This window comes from Pyxicephalus adspersus, chromosome 1 (genome assembly GCF_032062135.1).
Source record: "Pyxicephalus adspersus chromosome 1, UCB_Pads_2.0, whole genome shotgun sequence".
NCBI lineage: Eukaryota > Metazoa > Chordata > Amphibia > Anura > Pyxicephalidae > Pyxicephalus > Pyxicephalus adspersus.
In genome coordinates this window covers 23,948,734-23,967,541 of record NC_092858.1, presented here as the reverse complement: position 1 = coordinate 23,967,541, position 18,808 = coordinate 23,948,734, and the positions used below count along the sequence as shown (strand labels likewise).

General features: G+C 36.7%; 1 protein-coding gene across 1 annotated transcript; it reads right to left on the bottom strand.

Annotated features, from left to right (window-relative positions):
• Positions 1 to 456: 456 nt before the first annotated feature.
• On the bottom strand, positions 457 to 18,673 carry LOC140325980 (spartin-like; the record flags this gene model as incomplete). Its single annotated transcript, XM_072404144.1, has 7 exons — positions 457 to 2,961; positions 8,564 to 8,654; positions 8,740 to 8,898; positions 10,238 to 10,420; positions 11,891 to 12,026; positions 13,253 to 13,450; positions 17,939 to 18,673. Coding segments are annotated over 7 exons (1,674 nt in total), but the record flags the coding sequence as incomplete, so codon positions are not given.
• Between the last annotated feature and the right edge of the window lie 135 nt (positions 18,674 to 18,808).

Sequence of the window (18,808 nt, the reverse complement as noted above, 5' to 3'; positions counted from 1 at the left end):
ACTAATGGGCAGAAAAGAAATGCAGACAGTAAAACTGTAGCGTCCCCTAACTTTAGTGATCAATAGAGAAACGCCTCCTAACATTAGTTGCCATTTAAGTTCCTTTTTATTATATTGGAGGTCAGGTGGAGATGTACCATGAACAAGGTGGATAATTTGTATCTAAAAGGAACATACTGTAATAAGTTACCATAAGTGGTTTCCTGGTTGGCATTCGAACCTAGGCCCAAGTAGGCTATGGATATTATGTTGGCACTACCGTGTTTCCCCGATTTTAAGACATCCCCATTAAATAAGCCACCCCCGATTTTTGAAAAAATAATTAAAATAAGTCTCACCCGTGAATAAGACATCCCCTGATATTTGATCTTGTGTGTGTCTTCTTGATGCTGGCTGCAGCACGTGTCTGCTCCTGGCTGCAGTGCAGAGTGAAACTGAAAGTAACAAGCCGTAGTCTTCTTCATGGAAAAATAAGACATCCCCTGAAAATAAGACCTAGGGCATATTTTGGCATTTCAAAAAATATAAGACAGTGCCTTATAATCGGGGAAACAGGGTATATATATCAATCAGTACACAGAGTATATTAAAAAAAAAACAGTTGTCACTGAGCTAATACATAAAACTGGATGTTCAGCCTACATTAGACCCAGGAGTCTATCGATTAAAACATTATAGCTATAATAGTATAAATCTTTAGTTACTTATTCTAAACCTGACTTGTTTGTAAGTTATCCATAGACACATGAAACTTTGCATTGACTCTGCATGTTGGTTTGGAACTGCAGGCAAACCAAAAATTCCCTCCTGCCACCAATGATCGCCTATCCGGAACTTGTGTCTTCACCCAAGCACCCTTAGCCCACTGCCTCTTCAGCTTCAAAATGATCTCACCTTAAGATCAAAAATGAATTGGGATTGCAGGAAGTGGCCTTAAATTATCTAAAGAGTTTATCAATACAGTAGGTTTGTCCTGCTTCACTATGTGTGACCATTACCTATGAAATATCAGCAATAAATTCTATTTCCACATGGGCACTGTCTTTTGGAGATTATTTAAAGTTATTTAAGAAGGCAAGCGATATGTGTTGGTGTGCCAACTGAATCAGTGGTGAATATGGATTTTCGATTAATAGGTACTGGTAAACTATCATAGGTTTGTAGACATAACTGACAAGGCTAGGATAAGATTAGTATGTTAAGTAGGAGCTTCATTTATGGTACATTAGATTTCACCTAGTATTAGCAGCAATATAGATAAAGTGAGTTGATATGGTATCACTAACATATTTATATTCACTAGGATATAGTATTAGAAGTGGTGAGTTCACAATAAGGTCATTGCTGGGTAAATTGGAATTAGGCACTAGAGTTCTATCACTTTGTGTTAGAGGCATTGATGTCATAAGGTTTATACCTGCATATACTGTTAGTATTGTAATTTGGTATTGGAGTTTTTAGTTGTTATTTAAAGAGTAATTGGGGTTTTCAGTCAGATGGATATTGCTGGATTATTATGCAAATATACTGTAGATGATTTTTGATTTTAGAACCATAGATTAGAAGGATCACGACCTGGTGCCTGCTTGCCCCAAAATAGTCCTCTGTTGCTGTTGCTTTCCTGTGTTGACTTAGAATGCCATTTTATGTGGGGACCAACTGCCCAAGAGAGTGTATCCTATTGTTGTTAATAGTAAGTGTAATTATTTTGTAATTATTAAATTATTATTAATAAACAGTATTTTTATAGTGCCAACATATTATGCAGCGCTGTACATTAAATAGGGGTTGCAAATGACAGACGAATACTGACAGTAACACAGGAGGAGAAAGACCCTGCCCCGAAGAGCTTACAATCTAGGATGTAGATTACTGCTATTACTTGTTCAGGTAATTGTGTTGATTTTTGCCTTATCAATGAACTATGTATATATTTGTAAATCTCAGTTAATCCCAGAGGAATCAGAAGTTTTCCTGCGAAGCCCATTAAATGTTAATTGAGATCACACATTAATGGAAATTTGTCCAAATTATTTTTGTTTTTACCATGTATTCATGAGATGTCTTATTGTTTTTGGATGAAGTTATTATTCTTCGGATGTCTAAAAAGTCCTGTGTACTGTTTTTTTCGCTTTTATATCACTGACATTGCTAAAGTATTATTTTGTTAAAGACACCAAGGCTTTTGTGATAATGTCTGTGCCCGGTGCATATTCCCTTCTTAATAAATCAATGTTACACAAACACAAACTTCCACCGTTTTCATACAATATGTATCAGGCACAGTCTATGTATCTCGCAGCGAGGTGTATATAACACTGGTACCCATGTGACTGAGTAGATTCTATTCTATACTTTCGTTTTGCTGTCTTTTTCTGAGGAGTTTTCCCACTTGTGTCCCTTTGGTTTCGAAGCTTATTATCTTACATTTTATATTTTTATGAGCTTCAACTGGTCCCCCAATAACATTTTTATTATATATTGCAATATTGTTTTTTGTAAATAATATCCCTGTGCTGTCCTTCTCCCTTTTCTATCGCTAAGTATTGTACCACTTAACTGCAAATGTTTTCTTAATAAAGCAACACCTTTTGGGGCCACAATGTTAGATTTTAAAGTTTCTTACCGGGTGACATTGCCCCTGACAAGGACAGGCAGAGGAATACAGGTATGTGTAAATGAAATGAAGTTTGTAATAGTGCATAGTAAACTGCAGGAAGGGCAATGGAAAACAAAAGGAGAAATAAAAGTAGTTTCCAGTAAGGCAATTGGTAAAAGCTATCAGTCTTTCAGTGAGGTTCCCCCTTTTTGTTGCTCAGTTGGTATTCATCCAGGATTGCTCTGGCAGTTTTTCTCACAATGGCTTTTGTACTCAGGTGCTGAATGTTAAAGGCTGTTACCCCAATGTTAACTGCACAATTGAGAGCATCATAAGCTGGATGCCCAGCGTTCTTCCCATACCTGGACCACAAATTAGAGGAGTTTACATATATTTTCCAATTTAAATTGTTGATTTACAATTGCTTGTTATGGGCACACTTATGCAATTATTTGCCAAATGTATACATAAGTCTTGAAGCCCTGCATCCTCTACTCAAAATAGGGAAAATGTATTTAGGGTTGTTCTGTACCAACATTGATGGAAAAGGCAGCTAATATGTGGATGGCATAACGAACTGTAATAATAATGCAGTCAAGCAATGAAATGAAAACTAGTGAGACTTTAGGAGCTTGACCATGTTTACAGGTGCTGAGATAAGGTCAAGATACTGAATGTATTCTATGTATGCATAAAAGAAGAATTAAAAGGAAACATTTCTACAATATAATGGGAATGTATTCTAATTTAGAGATTGGATTATATTCCTATTTTATTGCAAAACATTTTTCTCTGAATTATTTTACAAAATACAGACATACACATTAATACAACACATCTTCCTAGCAAATTAATTACACAAGTGCTTTTAACTGAAGAATTACCAAATGTTATATACAATGTCCCACTTCCTCGACTGAACAGAATTAAGTGTAATTACTTAACAATTCAGTATGTATGCAGTACTCAAAACTGTCCCACAACTGCCATACTAGCACTTTGCAGATCATATCATAACATGGCGTTTTTGTATAAAAAGGAGTATGTAATGTGGAGTGACCATAACTATTCATTTCTTCTGTATAGCCCACATCTACGTATTAAGTGCAGTTAGACACTTGAGGCCTATTTACATCTTTGTTGTGCATTTAACCCACAATAATATTTTGTACAGGCATCACAACAATTTTATTAAGGTGCCCAAACTATTAAATTAATTGTCTGCATTATTTCTAATAACACAATGCACCACAACCCACAGTAGTCTTTTACATTGTATTGTGGTGCATTGCATTGTAAGTGAATTGGGATGCCAGTTAGTCTAAATGGCACAGCAGCATACCAACATGCATATGGAGTTTTTGGATAACAGACACCGGTTACTACAATGCAACAGTTTTAGTGCCAGAAACTTCCTCTAGTTTCTACATCTAAGTACCAATAATTCACATAGCTCAGTGTGTGTTTTATTGTCCGGGTTTACAAACCACAGGCAGAACTATGTTAATGCTATGGTGTAAAACATGTAAAAAAAAACAGGGAAACACATAATGGAAATAGGCTAGTAAACACAAGGATTATCTGATCCAGAATCCGTGTTCTCCCCAAGATGCACCACCTAACACTGGGTAGTTATTGCAAAGTTAGCTGGCATTACAGGAATACAAGGACACTGGACAGATGAGGTATACAAGTATTACAAAGATAATGGAAAATGGGTAATACTAACAAGGTGGGCATAAGAAATTTGGAACAAAGTATTGTAATTAGGCAGCTTTTATACATTTCTAGGGAGAACAAGGATATCCTTGGAATGTGTTAGTAAGACAGTAGGTTTAATGTGTACTTTCCAGATCCTGAGATTTATTACCTGTAACTCAAGAAAAACATTAGTTTATATCAAGACTGGGCTATGCATTACAGTACTACCACTCTCTGCTAAAGTATGGAATATGAGTGAATAAAATTACTGTGTGTACAACAAAAATCTACGTACAGTTGTGCTCAGAATAATAGCAGTGTGTTTAGAAAGTAAATAATGCTCAAAATCCTTATAACTTTTATTTCCATACACTCAAATGCATGGGAAACACTTCACAATATATTCCAAATCAAAACATAAAAAATATTAATCAAATTTGTGTTATTCCTTTCCAGAAAGTGAAGAAAAGGGAATATTAGGCTGCTCAACAATATCAGTGTCTGCATTCTTCTTTATAAACATTCACTATATAAACTGAAAAATGTTTCAGATCTTTGCTTTCCTTTGAATCACTGAACTAATATTTAGTTGTATAACCTCTGTTTCAGAGAACTGCTGCATGGAGTCCACCAACTTCTGTCACCTGTTAACAGGCATTGCAGCCCAGGATGATTGGACTACATTCCGCAATTCTGCATTTCTTGGTTTTGCCTCAGAAACTGCATTTTTGATGTCACCCACAAGTTTTCTATTGGGTTAAGGTCTGGGAATTGGGATGGCCACTCCATAACGTCAATCTTGTTGGTCTGAAACCGAGATGTTGTCTATTACCTGGTATGTTTGGGTTTGTTGTCTTAATGAAACACCCATTTCAAAGGCATTTCCTCTTCGGCATAATGCAACATGACCTCTTCAAGTATTTTGATGTATTCAATTTGATCCATAATCCCTGGCATGCAATAAATAGTCTTAACACCATAGTATCAGAAACATCCCTATATCATGATGCTTACGCCACAATGCTTCACAGTGTACCGTGGCTTGAATTTAGTGTTTGGGGGTTCTCTGACAAAATGTCTGCAGCCCCCAGAGCTGAAAAGAACAATCTTGTTTTCATCAGTCCACAAAATGTTGCGTAATTTCTCTTTAGGACAGTCACTGTTTTCGTGGGCAAACTGATCTGGTTAACTACAGCATAACTTTTTTTTCAACACTGGGACTTTGCAGGGGCTTCTTTCTGGTAGTTTGGCTATTTTACTCAGATTTTCAGAGGGAAATGTACTATAATCAGCATGTACAACATTTGCTGCCTTCCTTTTCTTTAAAAGGGGCCATTTGCACTCTATTTCTCTATTCACTTTCTAAACACACTGCAAATATTCCGAACACAACTGTATGTGTTCTTATAAAGTTTATCTCTAAAGGGAATCAGTCTAAATACCACACAGTCGATATAAATAGACAGCCACAAGTATACTTTGGTTACCTATGTGTGTGTAAATAGCAGGATCCCATGTGCCACAACAATCACTTATCATATCATTGATTATCCCTTTCTGGAGCCTGTAGCCTCCCCCTATCAGTGTCTTTAGTATACACAGTGGGGGAAATAAGTATTGAACACATCAATATTTTTCACAGTAAATATATTTCTTATGAGGCTATTGACATGGAGTTTACACCAGATGTCAGTAACAATCCAATGGAAACAAATCAAAACAAATCCGTCCATAAATGAAGTGGATTGGCACAGGGAATAAAGTATAGATTACTCTTTTCTGAATTTTAATTAGTAGAAAATTTAATTAACTTAGTAGAAAAGCCTATGTGGTTAATGACAGCTTCAAGACGCCTTGTGTATGAAGAAACTTGTCACATGCATTGCTCGGTGATTTTGGCCCATTCTTCCACACAAACTGTCTCCAAATATTGAAACCAGTTGAGAGTTTCCTTGGCTATGTGTTTGGGATCATTGTCTTTCTGAAAAGTCCACCCTGGTTTCATCATCAGCATCCTGGAAGAGGGCAGCAGATTCTTATCAAGATTGTCCCAGTACATTTCTCCATTCATCATTCCTTCATTTTTATGAAGTCTGTCAGTACCATATGCTGAAAAACAGCCATACACCATGATGTTCCCACCTCCAAACTTCACAGTTGGTATGATGTTTTTCAGGTGCTATGTAGAGCCATTTCTCCTCCAAACAGTTTTTTTTCTCATCTGACCTAACTATATTCTCCCAGTATTTTACTGGGTTGCCCAAATGTGGTGTAGTAAACTTTAAACGACCTTTAACATGCTTTTTCTTCAGCAGTGGTGTCTTGCACTCTTTTCTTTAAAACAACTGTACCTGCTAATTCCAAGTCTTTCTGAAGCTCTCCGTGAGTGATCCTTGGCTCTTGGACAACTCTTCTTATTATTTATTTACATTCTGTCAGAAATCTTGAGAGGAGCGTCTGGTCATGGCCAGTTTAGGATAAAATTATGTTCTTTACACTTCCAGAATCTGGTCCCAAAGGTGCTCACTGGAATATTCACAATCTTAGAAATATATCTGTAACCAATGCCATCAGTATGTTTTGCAACAATAAGGTTGTGAAGGTCTTGAGAGCGCTCTTTAGTGTTACTCATTATGAGAAGCTTCTTGTGTGTGGTAATGAGAAACCTTTTTATTAGCCATCAATTAGGACTAAACCAGCTGCAGATAATAATTTGCACTGATAGGGAGCAGGATTGCTTTCTAAATACTGACAGATTTTAGCACGTTTTCCATGCCTTTTTGTATCTCCCTTTCTTTGTGTGTTCAATACTTATTCCCTCTGCCAATCCGCCAATAAATAGCCTGATTTAAGGTATATTTGTTTTGATTTATTTGTATGTGTCGAATACTTAGGTTGTTACCAACATCTGGTGTACATTTCATGTCAATAGCCCCATTAGAAATATATTTATTAAGAAAAATGTTGACACGTTAAATAAAATACCATTGTATGAATGGAATCTACATGTGATAAAACTGTTAATGTAGCTACAAAGAACTCCAAATATCGAAATGTACAGCTGGAAAACAAAGACCTGAAGATGTCTCAGCTATTTCTGGGACAATATTACAGAACTTAATGTCAGCCCTGTGCGAATTTGCCAGTTAACAAGAAGTGTACAGATGCCGATTCTTTATCCAATATGCAGGTTGATGACACAAAAGGTACAAAATTGAAACTGGGAAAAGCGTTGGCACCTGCCTGGCTATCAGTTGTGACTGGTCTTTGAGGACCCCAAGGCTTTATGAAAGGAACTACAAATCCCTTAGCAGGTAAGACTACTCATAATAAATATGATCTGTGAATAAGAACTGAGTAAATTAGCAGTCTGCCCGCAGTTCGGTTTCAGTCTAAAAGACAGGCATCTTATTTTCCTACAAAACCAGGTGTTTGGCCCTGATTTATTGATCCAGCAAACCTGGAAAAGATATGGTCCATTTACAAATAGCAACTTACTTACAGGAAATCCATTTCAGGTTTGCTAGATCAGTTGATTATGTTATTTGTGAAAAACACAGCCCAGTATGAGAAATAAAAAGAAAGGATCTAAGTATCAGACCCCCTAAAAAATACTGCTTTCACTCAATCGCCAATTGTCATATCTTAACAAATAAAACATGTTGCAGCAAAATTCCAGATTACTGCACATCCTTTACTGTAAAATATATCTGTAATATAGCTGTAATCACTTATTTTAAGTTTAGGCTTTCATGTGCAGTCATCACTATATATATACCGTGTTTCCCCGATGATAAGGCAGGGCCATCAAATAAGACAGCCCCCCCTTTTTAGGTAAAAATGAAAAATAAGCCCCCCCCCCGCAAATAAGCCACCCACCGATTACTTACCATAACTGTGTACTGTAGTCTTCTTCATGGGTAAATAAGGCATCCCCCTGAAAAAAAGCCCTAGAGCATATTTTGGCCTTCAAAAAAAAATAAGACAGTGTCTTATCATCGGGGAAACAGGGTATATATATATATATATATATAGCACACCAATTAATTTTTTGTCAATGTGCTAGCGGCAAGCAACAATTGCTCATGCTACCTCACCTCTTCTGACAGTACGCAGGCAGACTTTTTGTTTTTATGACAAATGATCACAGACTTGGCTGTTGTCACAACTGTTGTTACTTTTCCCAGGGGCTTTTTTATAAGCAAATTGTACGTTATTCTAAGTTATCCAGCATGCAGGAAAATACTCAAGAATGACACCTACTTGTTTTTAATAGTATGCACGGTTTCTCTAGCCACACTCCTAGCTATGTTCTTCCCAGCACACTCCATGCCCAGCCAGGCATTTGCGAGTCCTTAAAGGTAACAAAAAGTTGTTGAACTTGCTAGAAAAAAGTAAATCCTTGATCAGGAAGAAAACTTCATAATCTTTTCAAATACCTTGTAAACCACCAACTGCTACCACCATAGCGCCATCAAGCGGAGACTTCCCATCCGTGTCTCTCTTTCGAGATTCTGGAATAAGCTTGCTGATATGTTTACTCACACGTGGCCCAAATTCCCTGCCGAAACAGCTTGCAAAGGAACAGGCACCATTCACTGCCGGAGAAATGTATTATTTCTTACAAAGAATGTACTCACACTGCCTGCATGAAAAACAACCAAATACTCTTTCCTCAACATTGGCATGGTTGCCAATTACTTTGATTCATAATAGATGTTGGTTCTTTACCTTTCCTTGGTGTAGATAGTGAGCCACCTCTAATATATTCGTAGTTTAATGTGACATCTGGTGTCAGAAGACTGAATGTCTAGAAGTATCCAAACCTTGTGACATATAACAAGGGATAGGATACATTTTGACTAATAATATTTGTATAAATAATGTATAGATTGAGAATGTATAAATACATAATTACATTTTTGCACTAAACTTTGAGCCTTAAACTTCTTTCTTTTTCTCTACCCAATAATCATGTTAAACATGGTTGCCAATTAACCATAAAAAAATTTTTATTTGTCAACCTGGTCTTTTATTTTGAAGCATTTTTTTGGAATGAAGATATGAATCCTAAATTTGCAAAGTGAAAAATAGAAGATGACATTGCAGATCGCCTTGGATAAACACTTGTTCCTTCATCATCGGTGGCTTTAATAATTTCAGATTAGAAAGTCAGACTGAAGTAAAAGCTCTTGATCTGCATACTTTTCCAGGCCTGTACAATGATAACATGATAGCCAGTCAATTTGAATTTCTAGAAGGGGTATTGGTCTACAATGGTAACATATATGTCCTCATACAGGCTTAATTTACAATTGTGGACAAGAACCTGAAAGTAGGTTGCATTTTGCCCATCTACACAAGCCATATGACATTTTAATAAAGAAGGCTGTAATAATTTCTGAATCATGAAACAATAATATTAAATAACTATCTGAAGGCTGGAGAACTGCATAGCATCCTAAAAAATTGTCACCATTAATATAAATCTCTATATGGTAAAAAATGTTTTCTTCGTTTATTTTACACAGTTATGTAGGAATGTTTTACAAAGCACTGTACTTGATAACGTATCAGTACCCAAGATAAATATAGCACTATACATATCTTATAGAATACTTCCAGGACTATTAGACAAAAAAAGCTTTAGACAGATTCAGTTGCCTGTGCTGGCTTTATGTGAAATTTATTGTAATATATTTTATAACTGCAGCTTAAATTTAATCATTTTAAATATTTTAAACAAATGATCCACCCACCCATTCATCAAGTTACAGGCCAGGTATTAAATATTAAAAGGCAAAAGCAGTTTTACTACTTCACAGTTCACAGCCCTCCTGTTTTGAAATGATAATATTAAACTTTACAGAGTAATATTGTCTATGGCACACACTTCTCAGGTTTACCATGCCGATGTTCATTTAGAATATTTATTACCCAGGAAGTGGCTGACTTTCACTGCTCCACCAGTTGCCTGCTTTGCCACATGAAGTCCCTTGGCCACTGTGGGGTTGACTTCCAGAGGCTGTATATGTTCTCTTAATTTTGTTGCACCTTTGGTAATGGCTTTTCCTGTCAATTCATCTCCTTTTACCAGGCCACAGTTCAGCCAAGAGGTCCCTAGAATGGGACATAGGATACAGTAAAGCAGTATGTTAAAAAGTTTATCTACTAACAGTAAGACCCTGTCTGTTCCTATACCAGAGAACTTTTTTGTTTATATTGTTATTACTTCTAATACTACTACTACTCTGCAGTGGTCTGTTTGTCTAAATACAAGCAAACCACAAAGACATTGGCCCTGATTTACTAAAGCAGTGGAGCTGGGTGATCCAGAAAACCTGGAATGGATTCCTTAAAATCATTTGCTATTTGCTAGCAAATATTTTGAATCCTGGACCAGATCCTTTCCAGGTTTGCTGGATCACCCAGCTTCACTGATCAAAGTGTATTTTCTCCTGCCTTGGAGAGCTTTAATAAATCAGGGCCACTAACTGCATTATCTCTGGCACACATTATGAGCATCAGTTTCTCATATATTAGTACAAACCTTTCCATCGGAAGGACTGACAATGTGATGTCTTTTGCATCACAGATTAAGGAAAATGCTGTGCTTTTCATTTCTTGGTTTTTCAAAAAATTACAAACAAACAAAATGCTGACTTTTGGTCATTTGGTACAGCTAAAAGCAGCATTTGCCACGGAATTTTTTTCTCATATGGCTGGTCAAAAAATGGGCGTGGCAACCCACAACAAAATGGTGTTCCCAGTTATTTGCTTCATAGGCATCCAGAAACTCGTATAATTGTGTCAGCTTTCTACTTCCTGATTTAAATTTTTAATGCCCACCATTTTAGTATGTCCCATTTCCATCGTCTTTCTAATATGCCAGAACTGTCCAGTGTCACTGCATAAAAATTAATAAAGAATGTTTTTTTTTTTTTTTTGAAAGCCCTTTAAAAAAATGCAAACACAAAAAGCTTGAATAGCAGTGACAGCAGTTCCAAGTGAAGTCTATGGAGATTGCGAGGATGGTAAAACACCCTTAAAAAAGCAAGGATTGAAGGAACATATTAGGAAAAGTTGCCCTTTTAGGCTAGATAAAGACTGTTTTGTAACCTCTACTGAAAGGTATCAGGTCCCAGAATAATGACATCCTGTGCTTTTACCTGGCCCAGCAGAGAGTAAGGCTGTGTACACACATTTGACTTTTCACAATCCTTTCCAACGACAAAAGACTGAAAGGTGCATGAACGAACACTGTACATTCAACGCTGTTCTGCTCTATGGAGATGGGAGGGGGGAGAATGAGAAGCACACTGCTGCGCTCTCTCCCCTTCACTTGTATTGCAGACGTTCATGGATCTGCCAGGTCTGATCGATAATTACATCGGATGAACTCTATACACACCTCAGATTCGCGTCCAATACCAGCCCTGAAGCAGTAATCGGACAAGAATCATCTGACATGTGTACATAGCCTTACACTCCTGAAGATCACTCAATACAATAGATTTATGCTGATTTTTTGATTTAGCAATAAATCTGCAATTACCACAGTAACATTAAATTATTATCACTTTTCTTTACCTTGCAGAATTCCTTGGGCAACCTTTTCACTCGGAAGTGGCAGGTCAATTCTCTTCCTTGGTTCAGACTCAGACTCCGGTATAGTAACATGTACAGTCTGACTTAGGTCTATGACCTCTCCCAAAGCTTCACTGGGCTTGAAGAGCAGAGATAATGCAAGGTTAATATGACTGGATGTATGATTCAGGCAGGCCTGTATTATGTATGTGCATCATCGCTGCCTTTGTAAATCAGCCTCATAATCTAGTGACTTTCTTTGACATTTCGCAGCCCACACTGGTTATTTACATAGTGGCAGAACAATGCCATATCACTGGGTTTTATATTACTTGTGACTGTATTAACACTGAAACTGTTTTATGCATTGGTTTGCCAAAAAGTAGACGAAAAATACTTTTTTTCAGCAACGATGGATGCAGCCAGAGAGCCAGGCAAAGGTACTGGAAAGGTTATTTACAGAATAGATTTTTCATACTGCCATTTTATAGGTAGCATGTACAAATTAATTATATTTAGTGAATGTGGAGGTATACTTTTAGTATAAAATATCATTTAGTTCTTTCTTTCCATCCCCCAGTGAAAGGGGCATACCAAGTTCTGCCCTGTTTCCAAGATTGTAACAGTATGGTCCTGTACACTTGGGTTGTCCAGCTTTTACAGAATATATGTACCATTTACACCGTTCATCCCTACGAATATGTCCCTTAACATATATAATGCTGGCCTTACAGGAGTGAGAGATAAAAATGTCATAAGTGTTAAGATTTAATAGAATGAGCAGTGCACATATGCAGCAAGAGTCAGGCATGTCTGGGACTTTCTCTTTTGTGTACAAATAGGGCTTGGTAAAAATCTTGGTAGCAAGCCTGGAGGTAAGTTAGGGATGCACTACTCTTTCAGTGGTGAGGGGAGTATACCTAAAAGAACAAGGTCACTAAAAAATAAAGTCGCCCTTTAACCATTACCCTTTGAAATCTTTCTTGAATCTGAAATGTTTTAACAATATGGTCTACCACAAATTACATAATCCCACTGAGAAAGGTGGAGGTTTTGTAACAGTGTTTTTCATGACAAAAAGATTTTATATAATAGGACAGTTACAATAATTTTGCAAATTTGCAAAATTAAAGCACATAAACCATCACAATTCTACGGGCAGAACACTGAAATAAGGAACTAGTATTTAAAGCCTTTACCCTTTTCCCATGTCTGTGCAGAAAATGACAAAAGGAGAATTGTTACCTTAAAGAAAACCCCAAAATCCTATGTGACTGAGTAATTTCTGTATGAAACCAGAACCATATCCAATAAATGATCTGTGTACATTGCTGTAAAAATAAAACTGATCTCCACTTCATTTACCTGGATCCTCAGGTCAGACATTTGTCTCAAAAGATCTTCAAACAGCTCCCGGCTAGCGGCGGGCAGCTCGGCAGAGAGCACTACCCCTACATAGGATCCTGGGGCCTGGGACATCAGGTCTGGGAACATGTAGACCCCCGTGTTAGAGCGTAGTACAGGGGACTGAGTGCACATGAGTGGGTACAGCCAATCACACACCTACCAAACGGAAGGAGAATATTAAGTAATTTTATTTTATAAAAGAAAAAGGTACAATATGGTAAAAAAGAAAGAAAACTTTTCAAGTAAGGCTAAAAATAAAGACCTGAAATGCAAACAGTGAATTAGTGACCTAGTAAGTACAGCGACTTCATACATATTACAGAGAATACATTCTGGACGCCTGTTCTTTCCACCTACATCCTTTTTTTTTTATCTAGGCACATCAGCGGTTCACCTTGCCAGGAAAATTGTTTCTGGTATCTGGTGTTCAGGGAACACCAATTGCTGAGCCATAAATAATAAGTTAGGCAACATTTTTCGGCATAGGAATAGTCAAAGAAACAGCAGAACTGGAATCACATGACAGGAAGCTCCAGAACAGAACCTCACGCAAGGCTTGCAGAGAAGCTTATATGGGGTGATTAAATACACCTCAAACTGAGATAACGCATTAGGTCATGCATTGAATATAGTTAGAATGTATCTTGAAGAAAGTCAGGGGGTTCACATTTAAAACAGTGAAATTATGCCTTCAATATTCTTTGTTGTTTTGATTACAAACTGGATGTGACGGATTTGGTATAGCAGGATTTTTTTTGTAAACACTGATGCTGCAAAGCCACCCAAACTTCCTTTATGTGGCAGCAGTATGCAACTACATGCATTAAAAATATGTCAGATGAGGATCACCTTTATTATGCCCCATATCGAGATGTATGGCGTCACAGTGGACTTCTGAGGCCTCTCTTACCATTGTTAAATAGAACTGGGGAATGCCTCAATATTCACCCCAAAAAAAACACGCATAATGCAACAGGAGTTTTCAGGGTCTGCTTTGTGTGAACTGTCCTGTCAATCAGCATAGCATTGTTTGCTAAGAGAAAGACAGATACAGAGATACATCTTTATAACACTGATGTTGCTCTCCTGCTCTCATTCATTCACATGGCTCTTTCAGCTTAGTTAAAGCGGACCTAAACTCAAAATGTTTACTTTACATAAAAGGGTATGTAAAGTATTATTTAGAGTAGTTTCTATCTCTTACTAACAAAATAATACTTTTTTATTCTCCAACTAAAAATCCTGTTTCCATTAGATACCAGCCTACCATCATACGCAGTCAACACATAGAACAACTCTGATTTCCCTAACTATCTCATTCCTTTCAGTTACACTGGAGGTTGAAAGCCTAACTGTAAGTTGCTTCATACCTTTTCCTCAGAATGACGGATACACACCTTCTTTATTTTATATGTTAATATACATAGATCATAACATCCATTATATATTATTTTTTGAAACCCTTTACCTACTTTAGAACATTGTGAAACCAACTTAAATGTTTGATGATGATGGTGGTGATGTTATGGCTTTTTATGGTGTAACTCATAGCTTATGTATTAAATATCAATTCCACTATTTTTTGTATAGAATGATACTCATTACTTATAAAAAACATTTGTCCAGTATAAACCTTTTAAGGAGCAATATTCTATTTGCTATAGCATTACCATCCAAGTCTCTAAGTCCCCCTGAGGAAGCCAAAGTAGGCGAAACGCATCAATAAAAAGATTTACTTCAAGGTCTTTTAGAGATATTAATATCAGTCTTTCTCTCTGATTGCATTGAATCAATTGCCTATTGAAAGTGAAACTATGTTATGAGTTTATCTCGTTGTTTTGATTATGTTTTGTCACAAAGATTGAGATGTAGGTAATAAAAGTTACAAATTGTATCTGTTACATTCCAGTTCCTTCAAAAAGCTTTCTCTCTTCTTCCCTTCTCACATTGTTTGAACGATTTAGGCTTGGCACTATCTAGGATTACCTAGTTTACAATACAGAATTCTCCCTTATGGTACCCTCTTCATTTTCTCTTCTTACATAAAAGGTTACATAAAAGGTAAATATTTATTTAAATGCAGCACCCTTTTTTTAAAAAAAAAAAAGGATAAAAGGCTGAAGAAGCATACCGGGACGACTCGGCACCCAATCAAAGAAACCTCCTAATAGATGGAAGGATCATTGAGATTAAAGGTAAGTGATTTTTTCTTTATTTTAGTTTAGTTCTGCTTTAGGGATAGTAAGCTTTAAGATTGATGGAGTGCAGGTCAAGGGGCAATCCTTAATCAAATGAACAAAGTGAATTCTAAAAGGCTGAACTAACTGTCCTGAAGTCGTCACTACCCAATAGTAAGTTAAAGTGTCAAATACTGGAGGAGAGGGGGTTGTTGTCCCATAATAAGAAAATTACTTAATGTCTCATTTGTCCTTCAAAAGCCACCAGATCCCTATTCATTGTGCTTCTTTAACTATTACACAATAACATATTGTAATATGTAAAGTTCATCTTGAGCTTCTAAACCTTGGAGAGCTTCTAAACTCTAGCTTCTAAGGCGTCCAACCATGAATTGTGAGTAAAAGCGGAGTTACATATTTTCTAACTGAGTCTACAATGAGACCTTCAAGATCAATGGTAATAAACACTTTACATAATTAATCTAACATCAATACCCCACATACATACACATCTTTGAAATGTTCATTGATGTTCTTTAACAATAAATAGCATATTAACCTCCTGGGCGGTTCATTTCTGTCCAGATTTATATGTCTAAAAGCGGTGCATTGTTTTGTATGAAAATGTATTTTACAGTATATTATAATAGTATCAGTATAATAAAGTTTGAATCACAAAATCATGTCAAAATATTACAATAAATAAATTAACAAAAAAAAAAAACAATTTTTAATAAAAAAAAAAAGTTTTTTAAAAATGTTTAAAAAAAAAAAAAATATTATACTCATACTATTATATTATAATGTAAAATAAATGTTCATGAAAGACAATGTACGGCTTTTACGCATATAATTCCACTGTATTGCATTCAATACAGTTATTTTGTATGATTTGAAATTCCTGCCACGCCTCGAATGGAAAGTCCGCAAGCACCAACGTCACCGGGAACTCCCTGGTGACTCATCGGATGCACAGGACGCCGGCCGGAGGAAACGAGAAGATGCAAATCGCAGAGAAGGATGCCGGCAGATCAGGTAAGTCTCTATTTACTATTGTTTCAGCTATCCCAAGTGTGACTCGGGGTTACCGCTTCCAGAATCTTTTTTTTACCCTGAGCCACACTCGGGGTTACCGCTCAGGTGGTTAATACAAGGTACATATGTGGAGTATTGATGTTGGATTATTTATGTAAAGTGTTTATTATCATTTTCATATGAAGGTCTCATTGTAGACTCTACAACAAGTGTTCCTCCTGATGACACAATTAAAGCAAAACAATTAATAAAGGATCATTACAAATGTGGTGTATTTATAATGTGGTGGCATGTACATGATAATGTATTTTGCAATTAAAATGTGTAATAAAAAACAAAATTGAATCGATACCATTAAAGTCGCGCAATTGTTGTTAGTGGATATGTATATTATTAGGTATGTGGTACTGTAGTATTTGGATCTTTTACCAAATGTTTATGGATAGAATAAATATACTAAGATAGAATAAAAGTCAAATAATAAAAAATGAATGAAAACCAAGGAGAATAAGGTTCTTTGGCATGCCAGCAGATTAGTAATTCTCTACCTATAAATATCTTTTATGTTTTCTTATCTCTGGTTCTCTGACACTACAATGAATGGAAAACACCATATGTACCACTTATTTCAGTATTTATATTTTACAGTTCAAAATACATTTGTTGTTGTATAACTTTATATGTTTATAAAGGAATGGTAATCAGATAACAAATCCCCAGGTCTCTTTACCATTTTCCCAAATCTGTTCATCTTTTTTATATTAGATATATTTCTTCTGCCTGTTCTTCACAATGAAACACTTATGAATAAATGCCACATTCCATGAATACATTATTTTGAAGAAGAACTAGGGACTTTAGTGGCATACAAATATCTTTTGCATATTTAAAAACATCAATCATTTGGTGAATCATCCACATGCGCAACGCGTTTTGCAGACCATGTCTGCTTCTTCAGGAGTAAAATCGAGAATATGAGTGCATGAATAAAATTTAATAAAATAGAAATCATACCAAGCATATTTCAGCCATGGCTGAGGAACGTAGAGGCACACCACTTGACATGGAACACATGGGGAGAAGCTGGTCCAACCACAGCATCAGTGAAGTATAATAATTACCTAAATTTTGTACAGACCATGAACCCTGCCATACTGCAAAAATTGTTCAGGTATGGTTCAAGGAACATGAGTTCCAAATATGTAACCCCGGACAAGTCACAGCTGTTTTGGCAAAGACCTATTCCATATTCTATATTACCATGATTGCATAGAGTTGCCTAATCACACTGTAGGAAAACAACTCCAAAACAGAACATAAATACACTTTTCTTCACTTTTTCTTCTTGTGTACAAAAATCCTTAGAGATACCAGTGGCAATGCCAATAATGCATTTACTAGTAACTAAAAGTAGCCAGTGTGCATGTCTTACCTGGAGAAAAGCTGGAGGTCGGTTCTGAGCCATTTCACTGGTGGTGTCCATGAACTTGATAATACGGAGATAGCCAGGATAAGAGGGGGCGCTCACTTCTCCTTCTGGTGTCACAAAGAAGATCTGAACCCCTCTTGGAATAAGTATGAGTTCCACTGCATCAACCCCCAGACTCTGCACTGGAGGTGGCTGTGCTGTCATTGAATAGAAGTCATCTCCTACTATAGACTGTTCCCCAGACTCTGTGCCATAAGAGACTGTGAAATGTCCATCTGTAGCCTGGGGGGTGTATGCTGGCGGTGCAGCTGCACCCACTGCTAAAGGGTTTAGGGGTTTTAGATTCTTTGTTGGTATACAAGGGATGCGGTTTATGGGCTCAGCAGAAAATAGAGGCATCCTTGGCAGTGGTGGTCTTTCAGGCTTTTCCTTCCCTACAGCTGGTAGTGATGGGTATAGAGTGTCGGCTGATGCTGAAGAGGGTCCTGGAACACGTCCTGCCATGCTCTGTTGTAAGATATTCAGTCTGGTATTCACATTCTCTAATGTCTCCTGCATCTTTACTTGCATTTGTCTGGCGGAATCCCATCCTGGGCCAACGTATTCAGGGGACCGCAAAGAAACGCCTAACCCTCTTAGCAAATGTTCCTGGCCTTGTCTGTAAAAGTTCCGTGCGTCTTCCTTGAAACCATTTTCATCAGCATTCAAACCTTTATTGATGTATAAAAAGGCTTTCCTGTATGCGAATTAGGATGTTATCCTGCATATCTGCTAAAGCTGCTTATCCATCACTAAAATTGGAAAAAAATGATGTGAATGATTAAAAAATTCTAAAAAATAATATTAAAAAACAAAATTAGGTGAATAGGTGAA